The sequence below is a fragment of the Hyperolius riggenbachi genome, chromosome 1, assembly GCF_040937935.1.
Source record: "Hyperolius riggenbachi isolate aHypRig1 chromosome 1, aHypRig1.pri, whole genome shotgun sequence".
Classification (NCBI taxonomy): domain Eukaryota; kingdom Metazoa; phylum Chordata; class Amphibia; order Anura; family Hyperoliidae; genus Hyperolius; species Hyperolius riggenbachi.
In genome coordinates, this window is record NC_090646.1 from 535,356,535 (window position 1) to 535,375,560 (window position 19,026).

Below are 19,026 nucleotides of genomic sequence, written 5' to 3' on the forward strand. Positions count from 1 at the left end.
TCAGAAAATAACAGTTAAAGTGACGAGTGCCCTTTGATAACAAAATGATTGATTTATTGATTGTTTCACTAATCCATTTTGCAGATTGGTTCTAATGGAAATAACCAGAACAGTTATAATTTATATCCCATTTATAGACTTTATCAATTTCTTTTGACTGATTCCTTCCAATCGCAATTATCGGATTGGAAGGTTGATCGTTCACTACAATTGCATAGTTAATGGACACCTTAACCCCACTGGCGATATAAAAAATTCCGCTAGGAGGCAGCGCAGCATTTTTTTCTTTGTTTTTTTTTTTCTTATATCATGTAGCGAGCCTTCGGCGATCTCCGATCAGGAAATCCCGTTCAAAGAACGGGATTTCCTGGAGGGCTTCCCCCATCGCCATGGCGACGGGGCGGGATGACGTCACCGACGCCACTGACGTCGGGACGTCATTGGGAGTCCCGAACCACCCCTCAGCGCTGCCTGGCACTGATTGGCCAGGCAGCGCACGGGGTCTGGGGGGGGCCCGCGGCGCGACGGATAGCGGCGATCGAGCGCGGGGCGGCGGCGATCGGTGTGCTGATGCAGCTAGCAAAGTGCTATCTGCGCGCAGCAAAAAAAAATTAAACATATCGGCCCAGCAGGGCCGGAGAGAACCTCCTGCGCGACTTACCCTGAACTACGTTCGGGGTTACCGCCAAGGAGGTTAAAGAGAAACTCCAACCAAGAATTGAACTTTATCCCAATCAGTAGCTGATACCCCCTTTTGCATGAGAAGTCTATTCTTTTTCACAAACAGACCATCAGGGGGCGCTGTATGACTGATATTGTGGTGAAACCCCTCCCACAAGAAACTCTTGAGTATGTCCTCTTGGCAGTTTCCTGTCTGTGAATCTTGTTGTATTGTGGGAAATAGCTGTTTCCAGCTGTTTCCAACTGCCGAAAAAGCATGCAGCAGCTGCATCACCTGCCAACAGAAAAATGTCACCATGTAATAAATGTCAGAATGTAAATTAGGGATTTAAAAGATTTTACAGTGGGCAAACACTGACCAAATCATTTATACATAATTATTGTAAAAATGCAGCACTTTTTTATTACATTATTTTCACTGGAGTTCCTCTTTAAGTAAATACAGTGGAGGAAATAATTATTTGACCCCTCACTGATTTTGTAAGTTTGTCCAATGACAAAGAAATGAAAAGTCTCAGAACAGTATCATTTCAATGGTAGGTTTATTTTAACAGTGGCAGATAGCACATCAAAAGGAAAATCGAAAAAATAACCTTAAATAAAAGATAGTAACTGATTTGCATTTCATTGAGTGAAATACATTTTTGAACCCCTACCAACCATTAAGAGTTCTGGCTCCCACAGAGTGGTTAGACACTTCTACTCAATTAGTCACCCTCATTAAGGACACCTGTCTTAACTAGTCACCTGTATAAAAGACACCTGTCCACAGAATCAATCAATTAAGCAGACTCCAAACTCTCCAACATGGGAAAGACCAAAGAGCTGTCCAAGGATGTCAGAGACAAAATTGTAGACCTGCACAAGGCTGGAATGGGCTACAAAACTATTAGCAAGAAGCTGGGAGAGAAGGTGACAACTGTTGGTGCGATTGTTCGAAAATGGAAGGAGCACAAAATGACCATCAATCGACCTCGCTCTGGGGCTCCATGCAAGATCTCACCTCGTGGGGTGTCAATGGTTCTGAGAAAGGTGAAAAAGCATCCTAGAACTACACGGGAGGGGTTAGTGAATGACCTCAAATTAGCAGGGACCACAGTCACCAAGAAAACCATTGGAAACACATTACACCGCAATGGATTAAAATCCTGCAGGGCTCGCAAGGTCCCCCTGCTCAAGAAGGCACATGTGCAGGCCCTTTGGCATTAACTCAACTCGCTGTGTTTGGAGGAAGAAAAATGCTGCCTATGACCCCCAAAACACCATCCCCACCGTCAAGCATGGGGGTGGAAACATTTTGCTTTGGGGGTGTTTTTCTGCTAAGGGCACAGGACAACTTAATCGCATTAACGGGAAAATGGACGGAGCCATGTATCGTGAAATCCTGAACGACAACCTCCTTCCCTCTGCCAGGAAACTGAAAGTGGGTCGTGGATGGGTGTTCCAGCACGACAATGACTTAAAACATACAGCAAAGGCAACAAAGGAGTGACTCAAGAAGAAGCACATTAAGGTCATGGAGTGGCCTAGTCAGTCTCCAGACCTTAATCCAATAGAAAACCTATGGAGGGAGCTCAAGCTCAGAGTTGCACAGAGACAGCCTCGAAACCTTAGGGATTTAGAGATGATCTGCAAAGAGGAGTGGACCAACATTCCTCCTAAAATGTGTGCAAACTTGGTCATCAATTACAAGAAACGTTTGACCTCTGTGCTTGCAAACAAGGGTTTTCCACTAAGTATCAAGTCTTTTATTGTTAGAGGGTTCAAAAACTTATTTCACTCAATGAAATGCAAATCAGTTGCTATCTTTTATTTAAGGTTATTTTTTCGATTTTCCTTTTGATGTGCTATCTGCCACTGTTAAAATAAACCTACCATTGAAATGATACTGTTCTGAGACTTTTCATTTCTTAGTCATTGGACAAACTTACAAAATCAGTGAGGGGTCAAATAATTATTTCCTCCACTGTAAGTACTAAAGCAGCATACCATAACTGCTAAGAATGACAGTTCTCTATGTTCGTAGTACAATACAGCTAGTTAAGGAACAATGTAACCTAGCAATAGTACAGTGCCCAACCAATTTGTGCACGGAATGTACTAATGTTGGTTTTAGGTGATGTTTATCGAAACGTTGATCACGTTGCGGATCAGAAACACAGTAGTATAGTGTATGGCTGTCTTTACTCAGCCCTCAAGGAAAATAAATATAGTAATAAATATAGCTGACAGTTCTTCTCACAGTACTATGTACAATGTACAACTAGCAAACAAGCTAGAAGACTACAAGTACCTTGCTATAACATTAAACTAAGCACACACAGTTCTAACCTATGTACATTTATTCTAACAGTTCTACACAGCATGCAATACACCATATCAATCACAGTTCTAAGTTGGTACAATAGACCTAACTTCCAACTATCTCTCCCTGAAGCATATACAGTACTTCTTTCCATGGGCTTGATTCACAAAGCGGTGCAAACTGTTAGCACGCTGGTGAAATGCCCCTTATCATGCCTAAACTCAGTTTAGGCATGATAAGTTTAGGCATGATAAGTTTAGGCGTGATAAGTTTAGTCTTGATACGTTTAGGCGTGATCATTTTAGACATGATGGGCTCGATTCACAAAGCGGTGCTAACCCAGTTAGAGACTTTAGGGGCTCGATTCACAAAGCGGTGATAACCCAGTTAAAGACTTTAGGAGTGATAACCATTTTTATCATGCCTAAACTCAGTTTAAGCATGATAAGTTTATGCATGATAAGTTTAGGCATGATAAGTTTACATAAGTTTAGATCGCACGCAAATTCCCGCACGCAAAGCAGCGCCATTAAACTCTATGCAAAGTGCACCCGACTTTGCTAGCGCAAAACTTTTGATCAGCTGTGCACTGCGGTGCTAACGCAGTTGGTGCTTAAACTTATCATGCCTAAAATTGTATCACACCTAAACTTATCACACCTAAACTTATCATGCCTTAACAGAGTTTAGGTGTGATGAAGGGCTTTTCACTAGTGTGCTAACTGTTAGCACCGCTTTGTGAATCAGGCCCCAGGTGTGATAACCATTGCACCACGCTGGTGAAAAGCCAGTTTAGGTGTGATAAGTTTAGGTGTGATAAGTTTAGGCGTGATAAGTTTAGGCATGATAAGTTTAGATAAGTTTAGATTGCACGCAAAGTCCCGTACGCAAAGCAGCGCCATTAACCACTTCACCACTGAGGGGTTTTACCCCCTGAGCACCAGAGCAATTTTCACCTTTCAGCGCTCCTTCCATTCATTCGTCTATAACTTTATCATTACTTATCACAATGAAATGAACTATATTTTGTTTTTTCCGCCACCAATTAGGCTTTCTTTAGGTGGGACATTATGCCAAAAATTATTTTATTCTAAATGTGTTTTAATGGGAAAATAGGAAAAATGTGGGAAAAAATTAATTATTTTTCAGTTTTCGGCCATTATAGTTTTTAAATAATGCATGCTACTGTAATTAAAACCCATGAAATTGATTTGCCCTTTTGTCCCGGTTATAAAACCATTTAAATTATGTCCCTATCACAATGTTTGGCGCCAATATTTTATTTGGAAATAAAGGTGCATTTTTTTCAGTTTTGCGTCCATCCCTTATTACAAGCCCATAGTTTATAAAGTAACAGTGTTGTACCCTCCTGACATAAATATTTAAAAAGTTCAGTCCCTAAGGTAACTATTTATGTATTTTTTTTAATTGAAAATTTTTTAAAAAAAATTTTCATTACAAAAAAAAAGAAAAAATGGGGAGTGTGGGAGGTAATGAGTTAATTTTTTGTGTGTACCTAATTCATTTGTGTTTGAAAAATGTTTAGGAGGTAGTTTTACTATTTGGCCACAAGATGGCAACAGTAACTTTTTGTCTAATGCGACCTCCAAGCGTCCTTCCGGACGCTTGGAGGAAGTATAAGGAGGCTGGACACGTGAGCTTTTTTTCACAATGATCTCGCTGCCCATCGGAGAGCAGCGGATCATTGCGGGGCTTAGATCAACGAACGGGAATGGATTTTCCCATTCATTGATCTCCGAGCGAGCGGGTGGCGGCGTGTTTACTAGTGGCAGGCGGCGTGTTTACGAGCGGGAGCACGGACAGCGTCGGGAACGCGGAAAGTACGGATTTCTCCGTCCCTGGGGGTTAAAGGATGGAAAAAGGGACGGAGAAATTCGTACGGGCGGGGGTAGAGTGGTTAAACTCTATGCGAAGTGCACCAGACTTTGCTAGCGCAAAACTTTTGATCAGCTGTGCACTGCGGTGCTAACGCAGTTGGTGCTTAAAGAGAACCTGTACTGAGTAAAATATTTAAAATAAACACATGAGGTAGCTTCAAATGAACATTACATAGTTACCTTGCCATCAGTTCCTCTCAGAAGCTTACCATTTTCTTCTGACAATAATCCCTTCCAGTTCTGACAATATTTTGTCAGATCTGAAATATATCAGTTGCTGTCAGTAAAATATCAGTTGCTGTCAGTTATAGCTGAGAGGAAAACTGATGTACCAGGTAATGTCCATGTTTCCCTATGGCTCAAGTGGACGATGTTACAGTTTAACAGTGTGCTGACCAGAAAGCTGTTATGGGGTAGTGGCCATTTTCAAAATGGAGGACGGAAAATTCCCTTGATCACAGTGAACAAACAGGACCGCGGGACAGGAGAAAGACACTGAGGAGTAGACTACATGGAAGGTAAGTATGACTTGTGTATGCTTATTTTGACTTTTAATTTTCAGTTCAGGTTTTCTTTAAACTTATCATGCCTAAACTTATCACACCTAAACTTATCACACCTAAACTTATCACACCTAAACTTATCATGCCTAAACTGAGTTTAGGCGTGATAAAGGGCTTTTCACCAGCGTGCTAACTGTTAGCACCGCTTTGTGAATCAGGCCCCATAGGTTTAGGCGTGATAACTATAGCCCCAACTGGGTTAGCACCGCAGTGCACAGCTGATCAAAAGTTTTGTGATAGCAAAGTCTGGTGCGCGCGAAATGTCTCATAGAGTTTAATGGCGCTGCTTTGCGCATGGGACTTTGCGATCTAAACTTATCACGCCTAAACTTATCACGCATAAACTTATCATGCCTAAATTCAGTTTAGGCATGATAAGGGGCTTTTCACCAGCGTGGTGCAATGGTTATCACGCCTAAAGTCTTTTAGGCGTGATAACTGGGTTATCACCGCTTTGTGAATCGAGCCCCTTGTCTCTGTCTTTGTAACTACTACCAAAAAGACAACCGAAGACTGGATGAAAAGCCTTCCCTCAACCCCCCTCCCCCTTTATGTCTGCCTGTAGTGGGATCTTTTCTCAGTGGCTGCTAGGGTTCGCTGTGCTGCATGGAAGCAAATAATTACTTCAACAGACACACATTCAATGCTTCCTGAAGAAATGTTGGTGCCATACCTCCCCTTATGTTTTTCTCACGATCGTTCAGTAAGAAATTGACCACATGACAAATCACTGGGCCTTTCTCACAGAAAATGTTGGTAATCAAGGAAGCCCCAATTTACTGAGAGATCAAATGTATAATTCTCACGCATTCATCCCTACTATGGACCACTGACTACCTAGTCTTTAACACTGAAAAGTAGGTTGCTGCTATGCTTGTCTCAGTGAATAACATGATTTTACTATGCATTTCTGTTATGCAAAGCTTATTTTTCCTCTATCCACAAAAAAATAAAAGAATGCTGCTGTATTTAGATGACCTTTTCTTAGTTAGAACATTTGAGAGACTCTGAACTCATGCTCACGAGAGCTGTTGACAGCTTGTTTCTGCCTTCAGTCAGCCTTTAATGTTGCTGGTCTTTCCTGCCCCTACTTGTGAGGATGTATTTGGCTGCATCTCTCAAAGTGTGTCTTTTGCTATTTGTCCACTTCACCACTATAGCTGTTGTCTTCCGTTGGGCAATAGAGTCAGGTACTGTTACTGTATATAGCGGGATCTTGCCAAGTTACTAGGGACTTATTGCTTCAATTATTAGATTACTTGGTTGGTTACAACGTTTGCATTGTGTTTGTTCACATTGCTTCCTAGAGATCACTATTTACTACCTTTTATAGCACCCTTTAAACTGAAGAGTTCAAAGCATCAAGCCATGCTTATGCTAGGTCCCTTTTACTTCAAAACCTGGTTGTAGATACTGTGGTGAGTTTTATAAATGGCTACCTGTGGTGCACTTCCTAAATGGCCAGCTGTGATGTCCCATCATGGAAGAAAAAGTCCAGACTATTTTATACTTCGCACAAATTGCTCAGACTTCTCCAAGTACTGCACAAACAAAGGGACAAGAATCCTTGCAATGCTTAAATCACACTGTCTAAAATGAAGAATGCCTGAAAAATACTGGTTTGTTGTTAGAGCTGAGGCTAATGCTGGGTGGAACCACGACTTGCAAAGCCACCTGGGAGGGCTCAGTTGGCTGGAATTAACAGGAAGGAGGTGTTTTTTTTTTCTATATAAAATAGTGCAATTTCACATTCTCTTAGGGATACTACTTAATGACAATGAAGTGCAAAATCAATTTGCTGTTTTCACCACACAAAATCCATTTTCATCCACACCCCTAACTACCATAAACATGCATTACTCTGCGTATGCACAAGGGCCTAACAGACATTAGCTAGCGGCAATTAACATGAGTCTATACAATTTCCTCAGAAAGCTGAAGTCTACTGAACAGAAGGAGCTTTGTGTGAAGCCTTGTATTATTTCACTATTTCCACTTTTCTCTTGCCCTTAGATGGTATTATACTTGAAAAGCAAATAAAGCATATTTAGACTAGTAACAACTACGGAAATTGTTGAAAAGTGGAGATTCTGAAAAAGAACTATTAGTTACAAGCATGTAATTTCCATAGAAGAGCGCAATCATTGGCTAGATTATGCATCGTAATGCCCATTGACGTCACTGACAATTAAAATACTATTTTAGTGTAATGTTGAAAGTGCTTTCATTAATCTTCTTGAATGTGTTTTATAGTGATCATAATAGATGCTTTTCAGAAAGTCTGTTCAGACTACATTTTTTCAATATACTTTAATCTATGCTGTAAAGTGGTTGCCGGTGTAAAGGGGAATGCCGGTGTTAAAGCAAACCTGAACCAAAATAAACGCATGAGAACATTAATCATATGTGTTCTAGCAGTAAATATTTCATTAGTAACATAGGGCATTTTTCAGAAAAACAACTATGAAGTTGTTGTGCTTTCTTTGCCAAATACTTGACAATGTATTGACAAGGACAATTAACGTAACTCACGTTACCTATATAGTCCAAGTGTTGTTAGAGCAATGAGTAGATCACTTTCCACCCATTCAAATGATTTTTAGTAGTTTATGTTTGGTGTCTCCTAGACACACATTTCCATTATGGTGGTGTGGTTGGGTTTTTAACTTATACTTATGTTGATTGTGAGTCTTGAAAGTACTGCAGACCCATTGGGATCAGGCTCATTGCATTGTCAGGCAGCATTGTGCTTGGTGACCTCATATGACATTCATCTGTAAGTACTTCATTTAATCAATAGTCTTTGGTGGTCTGGTTACTACACCATTTGATGTTTTTTTTTTTTTTCCATCTTTGAGATACTCCAAGAGAATTACCTTTGCAACAGTGGCATAGCTAAGGATCCAGGGGCCCCAGTGAAAGTTTTAGATTGGTCCCCTAAGCACTTTTTTGGTATGAAGCCTCAAAACTCTCCAAGGACGTTTTCAATTTAAAAGGTGCAATCAGAGGAGGGAAATAATTTGTTAATGATACCACTATTCAAAGCATATATAGATGTGATTATTAACAGCAAAGCACAAATGAAAAGATAAGAGGACAAATGAAGGAGGGCCCCTAGTGGTCCCCTCTGGTTTAGGGCCCCCGCTACGTTCGCAACCTATGTACCCCATATTGCTACGCCACTGCTTTTCAATAGAAAATCTGCATATGTATAGATTTATTTATTTTGTCCCTGAACTGGTCCCCTGGGCTTAACCATCACTTTGACCATCAGCAGTTCATGTTCCAGTACATCTTACTTCTGATTCTTGCTTCAAAATATTTCCTGTTCTTAGGCCTCCTTTTTCTGGTTAATTATGCAAGTTTTGGTGTGAATAAAATGTATCTGAGTTTAAACCCAGCAAGACAAAAGAAAAGGGGTCAGTCCTGAGAGTTATGCAGTTGCAATAATTACAAAATATTTTCATACTACAAGGTACCAAGCTACATTAGGGAGCAATGGAACGCAGACAAAATTAATATATAATAATGAAATACAGTTAAGCAATGGAATGCTTCTAATGAGCTATTTTGTTTTTATTAATTACCCAGCAGTAACATTCTTGGTTTATTCATAAATTGCATATAAACGATACTTTGTTCCGTGAAATGATCATGCCTAGGTTAGAGATTGTTTTGTATTTGTTGGCATCTGCTCTGGTCTTTTTGTTTGCTTACATCTGGATCAACATAATCATTAGTAGTTAGAGCAGTAAGTTCAGGACTCGGGAGCCTTCTCATGGACCCCCATGTATTAACAACATGTCTGAGCAGCTGCAAGAATTTCTGATGCTAAACTTTCTGCAGTATCATGAGTGGGATCATCCAAACTCGCAGAGCTTGTTTGTCTACTATGTATAGTAATAGCAACTTACAAGAATAACAAGGCAGCATCAGTGCAATTTATCAGATTACATATATTTTGGTTTAAGTGGAGACTTAATAATGGGCAAAGAACATAATATAGGTAATTTCCTTTACAAATAAGTGTAACAGAGGTTCTCATTTAATCTTAAAAACTGTAGCTGAAGACAGTTGTACAGCAGCACTGAAAAAGCTTGATGTTTCTTTATCAGTTTCATAACTTTGTTTTTCTTACCCATGCCTCACTTTTAGCTGCACAGAAGAAAACTGCCCGGGCATTTTTCCCCTGATGCTGTGCAAAGCATGATGGGATTTCTGATGTTGTTGTTGTCATTCTGCTGTTTTGGTGCAAATTTGTGTTTTTAAATTTTGAAGTCTAGCGCATGCATCTGGGAAGGGTTATCAGGACACAGGACAGTTGGAACTGTGTCTCATGCTCCCTGTCACCTCCTTTAAACCAAAAAGATGGCTGCCCCCGTGAAATCACAAACATTTGTCTGTTCTTATAAAACAGGGTGGGTAAGAGATTATATTACCTATCTATTTAAATTACCATAACTAATGTAACTTAATGGCAGTATGTTTGTTTAGGCTGAAGTTCCTCTTTAAACTATACCTGGTTGAGGTTATCTTTACCAAAGAATCTAGCGTGTGTACCGATGGACCCTAAACCACCCAAAGGCTTATCTTTTAGAGCAAAGTGGAAGTCCTGAGTTCAGGTCCGCTTTTACACAGAAATGTCAGTGGTATTTGTTTTCAGTGTGTTGATAGATAGGATAAGTGCTCAGTGTGTAATGGGAATAATTGAGTTAATTAAAGGATGGTGTATGGATAAGGACAATGGTGCATGGATAGGCAGTGATACTCGGATACCCCTTATCAAAAGCCGGATCCGATTCGGATCCGGATACCCCGATATCCGATCCGGGTCGGATATCCAAGTTCAAAATTTTCCGATCCGAATGCAAATCGGATATCCGACCACAGTATCCGGGCTATCCGGGCAAATTCGGATATCCGGATAGAAAAACCGGAAGTGGCCTTTAAATTGCTTTAAAAACGTTTTTAGGGTATATGAGGCATGTAGCATCATTATTTTGTAAAGGGGAACACTAATTGATGATGTGGGGACTTAAAATCCCCCCCCCCCCCAAAAAAAAGAAATAGCTGTAAATTAACAGGCCTAGGTTCCAGTCCAGACAGCAGTCGTGCAGCCCACATTGTGACCAAAGTCCAACCGCACAACTGGGACATGACAGTTTTCACCCCAGACACCTTCAAAAAATTACGCAGCAATTGTGTTTTGGGTTAAATATAGGTGGTATCAGTGGCCTGTGGCACCCTGGCGGTGGGAGCTGCACAGGCAGCAGGAGCAGGGCAATGCAGCAGCAGCAGGTGTAACATGTGCCAGGAGCATGCCGGATGTGGCACGTGCCAAGTGCCAGTCAGACAGCAGAAGACACTAGTGCACACTAACTGTCACACTGGCACTGCTCACAGCACAGCAGCTCTGTAGAAAGCTAACACAGTAGTACTACTACTCTAACAACTACTAGCACTGACTGCAGTACTACAGTACTAACTACACAATAGAAGAATCTAGCTAAACAATAGAACAGGTGTGACTAGATTACAGAGAGCAGATACAGGACAGGTATAGCAGTAAAGCTGGGCCTGCTAACTACAAAATAGTACAATAATCAATCTAACACAGAAGTAGTACAGTAGAGTAGGACAAGTGAGAGCACAGGTAAGGTAACTAGAGACTAGAGCACAGAGCAGGGCAGGCTGCCTTGCCTAGGCACAGGGCCTAGCTGCTGGCTGCAGCTGCAGCAGCACCAGTGACAGTCTCCCTCCCTAGTCCCTAATCACACAAACTAAACTGCCTAAAATACAATCTATCTACAATACAAAACAATACAGGTGAATATCAAGTGTTGGAGTGTAAAAACGCAATCTCTCAGTACAGTCAGTCAATAAGTCGCAAGCAGGAGGAGTGAGGCAACATGGCAACATGGCGCCCGCTATTTATAGAGGGGGGCTTGGCCAGGCTCCCCCTCTGTGATTGGCTGCAGTCAGAGGGCTGGGAGCCCTCTGATTCACTTGTGAGGACTCAAAGTGACATGACATGATGCTATCCGAGCGGATGAAGCTATCCGAGCTTGGATAGCTAGGATATCTCCGGATAGCTGATTGCTATCCGAGTGCGCTCGGATAGCACAGCCCGGATAGCTAATACTATTCGAGCTCGGTGTTCGAGCTCGAATAGTGAAAAAAGAGCTAGGATATCCGAGTATCTCGGATATCCGAGCTCAAATGAGCATAACTATGGATAGGGCCAAAGCCGTTTGCATTTCTAAGATGGTTACATTTTTTATTGGTTTCTAAGTTGCCTGAATTTGTAGATATGTAGACTTAATGACTGAAATATTTAATTTCAAGTTTTACTTGTTTTTTTTTTTAACATCTGCTATAGTTTAGTAATAATTTATTCCCTATACATAGCGTTAAACAGCCTTGCACAAACATCAGTCCAACTGTTTTTACAGTAATCCTTTGAGTGTCTGCATTTTATTGACAAGTAGTTACATATCTGGTGCTCCAAGTGATTTTTAATTAGACTTTTTGAAAACTTTATTTTACAGTCTTGTGTTTATAACAGCCAACAATTAAAAGTCTGCTCTAAAGCCCCCAGAGGTAGGCCCCCACTCTGCGAATGTTGCATTTATGGATCTAGTAATTCTGCTACATTGCATTTTTCCACTCCATACTAACAAGAAGCAGCTGATGAGCTGTACGGCATCTTATGGACCTTATTAAATGTGGCATGTTGGTGAGGATTATGTCTCTACTGGCAGCCTCTAGCAGAAAATAAGTAACTGTCCGTTATACAGGGAGACACACAATGCTGGCACTAGGTGGAGGCAATGTGCTCATACAAAACTTGATTAGCAGTTCTTGTGCTTACAAAGAAGGAAAAGTCTTTACAGTGCAGAGAGTGAACTGGGCACAAAGCATTATTCATCAACACTGATTAAAAGCACATAGCAGACAACAGATAAGCAATGGGTGTAGGTACGCACTGCAGCCTGATTAACCTCTTCCTCAGAGACCCAAATGCAGAGTGGACACTCTGCACTTGGATCTCAGAGAAAGTGGTTATTCATGTGCCCAGTTCCCTCTCTGCACTATCTGTAATGTTTTGTAAGGTATTCCAATATTTTATTTATCACAACCTGATTTTTTTCCTTCAAAGAAGAAATAGTTAAATATTCCTGCGGTAGAGTTCTATGAAGAAGAACTTTTTTATACCAAAATAAGTTAAAGCTTTCAGTGGTATCATGTAGGATTTTACTTTGCGGGTATTTCTGTTTATCTAGTAGCTCTGCAGATGTTCAGGTTTATTCATCCTATGATGCTTATAGAGCTTCAGTGTTTTCTTTGTTTTGGTTTTCAGACTACAGAACAGGGCCCTGCTTCACCCAGGTCACTAATCAGATGTGTCAGGGTCAGGTGACTGGTATCGTCTGCACAAAAACTCTCTGCTGTGCAACCATCGGACGTGCCTGGGGACACCCATGTGAGATGTGCCCCGCTCAACCGCAACCCTGCCGCCGTGGCTTCATTCCCAACATACGCAGTGGAGCATGCCAAGGTAAATAGTTCCAGATTAATGTTTATGTGTAATAAATGTATTTCCTCTGTATAGCATAAATCAGTATGTTTGACTGTGTGTTAGAGCAACAGCCGTCATTGCCTTATTACAGTCCATGGAAATGATCTCCCTGAAATATCGATGCATTATATGCCTTTATGTATTCATCTTCTCATAACTGTTACCCTACAGAAAATTATTTTCAACATCTGATTTCATAAAAACTGAAAGAAACACTGAACTGATAGGTGATAAAAGCAGAACCCGAAACTCACCAAACATGTATGTAAGTTCCACAGACGCTTTGGTGTTTGGGGATGTGTTTGGACATCTGTGGTGTTAAAAAGAACCCGAGGTGAAAATAAGCTGATGAGATAAACACTTATATTTATCCTCCTACTCCTAAAAATTACCTTTTTTTAGCTATCTCGTAGTTTTATTTTATATTTAAACATTTACAAAGTAGGTTGAATGTTGTACTGTCTCTAACCGGTGGCAGCCTATTAAATGTCCCAGAGTTAGAAAACGGTCAATAGTTCATACATTTTATCTATCCCTGCCCTCTGAAGTTGTGTTCTGGCAGGAAAACTTTTATTGCTCTAATTTGCTTACTATATTCCCGACCAGACAGAAGCTTCACTTCCATGCCTAGAAATTAACTATTTTCGGCAGCAAAATTAAGCAAGTAAAACAGCCTGGTTATTAATATGTTTTGTACTGTACATAAATGTTTACCTCATCATGTCCCATATTGCCTCGTGTACACTTAAGACATTATGCTGACTACACATAGATCACCAACAATTAACATTCCTAAAAAAATTGCTTTTTTTGAGATATCGTTTTACTACGTGAAACAACTTCTTTGGATCAGATCTGATGAGGGTAATACCTTATGTACAGATTATACACTTACTCCAACATATAAAGATAACTTAATTGGATCCTCCAAAAACTGACTTTACATTATGGTAGAGACACTAGACTATAAACGTGGTAGAGATTTGAGTATAAGATCATGTAAGTTAGTGACATGACTACAGATTCTGGAAAGAACTACAAAATATGTCACTGCTATATAAATGTATTCTAACAATAAGAATAGCTCCCTGAATATCAGGACTTATGATCAGTTCAATTGAAATGAATAATAATTAATGCACATGCTTACACAATTACTTATTCATCTTTGGTAGACCGCTCACTCTGTTTATTAAAAAATATGCTACTACCATGCAGTCCGATGTCTGGTGAACACATTTATATTGCGTACGCATACTAATGTGCTGTGTGTTATAAAAAAAAATGTGATGCCGGTTGGTCTGGAACAAAAGAATGTCATGGCGGGAAATTCAAATCTTCTGGCTCAGGGACAGGGAAGCAACAAATGCAGATATCAGGTCACAAGAGCAAGAGGAACACAGAGGAAACACATGGAAAATACATATGAAGTACAAGCCATTGAGATGTGTGTTGTATTTCATTCAAATATTCTTACACAGTGTGAGCCTTTTTCCCTGCTTTGTTTATCAATAGTAGTGTAGGTCGGTGTTTAGTATAGGGTCAGAAAAGGAACTTTTTTACTTAATCACCTGTGTGGAGGTAATAGGTTAGCCATGTAAGCCTGTAGTTGCGTACGTATACCCTCGCCGACGGTGTTGGGTGCAGGGAAAGCCAAATGACGGCTTTCTCTGCTGCCGCTACAATCCCTAGCGGCGTTAAATACTAATATGCCTCTGAGTTGTTGTAGAAGGTGTAATTCATAGAGGTGTAATTCAAATTACTCTTACACAGGGCAAGCATCATAGCATTGCTACTATGACGGCGCCCAGCTTTGGCACTGAGCACCAGGCACCGAGATTACCTGCTTCGCTCTAATTTACTTCCCCCTACCTCCCCTACATTTTTGGAGCATATGTACTGGGGAATGATCACCTCATTCCTCAGGAGGAGTTTTTATTCTGCCTCCTACACTCTGCAAGGTGCCCTTGAAGATAGAGAAGGGCCTGCATGCTGCCCAGGCCTTTCTTTCTGGTCCTCAAGGTTTGTTAAAGGCCCATTCATACTGCACATGCTTAAATTTAAATTTTTAACTGCATGTATTTTGCCGATCACAAGTGCACTGTGATAAAAAGGAATCTGTGTTGAGAGGGATATGGAGGCTGCCATATTTATTACCTTTTAAACAATACCAGTTGCCTGGCTGCCCTGCTGACTCAATGTCTTAAATTCTTTTAGCCATAGACCCTGAACAAGCATGCAGCAGATCAGGAACTCTGATTTAGCTGGCTCTGGCTTTACTGGATTAGCCATATGCTTGTTTCAGGGTTTTGACTCAGACACTATGTGCGCCTGAAGATCAACAGGACTGCCAGGCAACTGGCATGGATTAAAAGAAAATAAATATGGCAGACTTCATATCCCTCTCACCTCGAGTTCCCTTTAACATACTGGTTGTAAAAGCATTGCCCTTTTCACACTTGTGTGTTTCAATTCTCACCCGCACACTATGCCACTTTTTTAACGTTTTAACTTTTTTTTTTCTGGTACCTGCAGGCAAGTTTCATACTCACCAATGAAGTGGTGCATAGCTCCTACACCAACCAAGATGCACAAAATTTATATGCTACCTGGAAAGCTACACAATAACATGTGTATGTCAGTGTTAGCGAGATATTTGAGTAAGCCCAATTAACATCTGTGGTTTTCCCAAGACTTGCCATTTCTACTCCCGATGTGAGATTTTTTTTCTCAGTTTGATATTTATTTTTTACTGTGCATATTTACACAGTATGATACTGACATGAATCCAGATGAAGCAATGCTCACATATTTTAATGCCTAGTGAAGCTGTATTCTGCTGAGATGTCGTCTTTCTGTATGTTTACTTTGCACATGACCTGGATATTTCAACAGAGAACAAAGACATAACTAAGTGATACAGTAATAAGTAGGAGGTGACCTGGTCAAAGGCTATTAAGGACATAAATAACTATTTTGCACTTTACTACATGAATTCAACCACTGCCATTAATAGTTTTGTATTAGAACCTTCTTACTGTTATTCAGACAGTAGTTTATTTAATGGGGCACTACAGCGAAAAAATTTAAAAAATGTGCAAACATAGACAAAAAAGAACAATTTTTTTTTTTTTTTAGTAAAATCAGCCATAAATTACTTTTCTCCTATGTTGCTTTCACTTACGGTAGGTAGTAGAAATCTGACAGAAGCGACAGGTTTTGGACTAGCCCATCTCTTCATAGGGGATTCTCAGCAAGGCTTTTATTGTTTATAAAGATATTCCCTAAAAAGGATTTAACCAGTGATGCTGGCCAGCTTCCCTGCTCCCTACACAGTTTTTTGGCAGTTGGACAGAGCAACTGCCATTCACTATGTGCTTTTGAAAACAAATGAATCCCTGAGAATCCCCCTTGAAGAGATGGACTAGTCCAAAACCTGTCTCTTCTGTCAGATTTCTACTACCTACTGTAAGTGACAGCAACATAGGAGAAAATTAATTTATGTCTCATTTTACGTTGGAAGAAAAATAGTTCCTATTAGTATGTTTACATGTATTTTAAATGTTGCAATTTTTTGTGATAGTGGTCCTTTAAAGTGATTCTTAAGTCAAATTAAAAAAATTACTTTTACTCACCTGTGGCTTCCAATAGCTCCCTGCAGCTGTCCGGTGCCCTCGCCGTGTCCCTCCGATCCTCGTGTCTCCGCCGGCAGCCACTTCCGGTTTCACCGTCAGGAGCCGACAGGCTGGGAACGCGAGTGATTCTTTGCGTTCCCAGCCAAAATTGCACCCTCTATGCTGCTATAGCATATAGCATGAAGCATATAGCAGCATAGAGGGCGCAATTGTGGCTGGGAATGCGAAGAATCACTCGCGTTCCCAGCCTGTCGGCTCCTGACGGCAAAACCGAAAGTGGCTGCCGGTGGGGACATGAGGATCGGAGGGACACGGCGAGGGCACCGGACAGCTTCAGGGGGCTATTGGAAGCCCCAGGTGAGTAAAAGTCGTTTTTTTAATTTGTCTTAAGGATCGTTTTAAGTGATCCAGCAAACTTGAACTGGAATAATTTAATACTGTCTGCTGTTAAAGGGACACTGAAGGGGGTCAGGGGAAAATTAGTTGAACTTACCCGGGGCTTCTAATGGTCCCCCGCAGACATCCTGTGCCTGCGCAGCCACTCACCGATGCTCCGGCTCCGCCTCCGGTTCACTTCTGGAATTTCAGACTTTAAAGTCTGAAAACCAATGCGCCTGCGTTGCCATGTCCTCAATCCCGCTGATGTCACCAGGAGCATACTGCGCAGGCTCAGTATGGTCTGTGTCTGCACAGTATGTTGGTGCCACTGCCAGTAATCCTTCTCCCATGTCCACGCAGGCCAGGACAGGACGCTCCAGCGATCTCATGGTGATGTCAGACATGCGGACATTCTTTAGTCCAACGCCTCGCCTTAGCCCTTCCGGATCCACCCTCCACCAACGCCTGGACCGGCAGGTAGCCGACTACCTGGCCTTAAGTGTGGATGTAGACACTGTGAGCAGCGATGAACCCTTGGACTACTGGGTGCACAGGCTTGACCTGTGGCCAGAGCTGTCCCAATTTGCCATCCAACTTCTATCTTGCCCTGCCTCAAGCGTCCTGTCAGAAAGGACCTTCAGTGCAGCTGGAGGCATTATCACTGAGAAGAGAAGTCGCCTAAGTCACAAAAGTGTTCAGTACCTCACCTCTATCAAAATGAATGAGGCATGGATCCCAGAGTGCTAATGCCCGCCCAAAGACTAAGTCAGTCCCCACTCACAGCATCTCTGCCTGCATGCCGTGTGACTTCCTGCCCCAAGACCAAGTCGCTCCCCACACAGCACCTCTGCCCGCAGGCCGCGCTTGACTGCCTTCTCCGCCACCACCAACAGGGTCCAGGACTCCAGGCGGATTCATGAATTTTTAAGGCCGCTGCTAGTAGCGGCCGCTATAATCATTTTTCTGGTGTGTGTACATGCCTGCCTAATTTTTCTGGCTGCACTGCAGCTGCAACAACAAAACAAAAGGCATGTACATGTGCCAATTCCCCTTCGTGATCATTACCTTGCCGCGGTGAAGGGGCTTGCGTATCACAATGAAGCAATGACCGACGGCGATATGAGTGTCTGGGGGGGGTGCACACTTAGGATAATAAGGTCATTGCTTCATTGTGGACAGACCAAATTTGATCAGCTGGAGAGTCACTGTTGTTCTAACATTGAGCTGCCACAGCCCCACGACCATATGGGCTTGAAAACCGCCACGGCCTGCACTCTCGCCATGGTGTTCACCAGTCCAGCACGGCCGTCACTACCTAAACAGCTGTTTGTGGTGCGTTACACAGGGAGTTTGGTGTGTCAGTGTGAAACAGAACTCTAATTACACTCCCTGATTGATGTATACTCATGCAAGATGTTTTAAAGCACTTTAAGCCTCCAATTAAGCATTCAATGTGATTTCTGCCCTTTGCGTCAAATCCAGATATTTCCACGGGACTTTTGACGTCTATCCCACTCATCCATGCAAAAACTCAGATGTTAGACCCCTTGAAACCATCTCTAGTTTATGGCAGAATGTGTACATTCTGCCATAAACTAGTTTTAAAACCAAAACGAGCTAAATTCCTCAACATGCTGTATTCTTTGTTTCCATCACACTCTTCCCATGTTGTTTACTCTGTGAATCTTCTATTTCAGATGTTGATGAATGCCAAGCAATTCCTGGACTGTGCCAAGGAGGAACCTGCTTAAACACAGATGGATCTTATGAGTGTAGATGCCCTGCTGGTCATAAACAGAGTGAAACAAGTCAGAAATGTGAAGGTAAGTCACATAACAAACAGTTATTTGCACCAGTATTAGCCCAGGCCAGTGATCTGCAAACTTGGTTCTCCAGCTCTTAATGAACTACATTTGCCTTTATGAATCATGACTGTGGCTGTCAGACTCCTGCAATGCAGTGTGGGACTTGTAGTTCCTTAACAGCT

General features: G+C 41.6%; 1 protein-coding gene across 1 annotated transcript in view; it reads left to right on the forward strand.

The window, feature by feature from the left end:
- FBN2 (fibrillin 2) overlaps positions 1-19,026 on the forward strand; it is a 341,314-nt gene that overhangs the window by 77,310 nt on the left and 244,978 nt on the right. The window contains exons 6-7 of the mRNA XM_068246690.1: positions 12,808-13,005; positions 18,737-18,862. Coding sequence (XP_068102791.1) covers positions 12,808-13,005; positions 18,737-18,862 — 324 coding nt within the window. The remainder of the gene's footprint in view (positions 1-12,807; positions 13,006-18,736; positions 18,863-19,026) is intronic.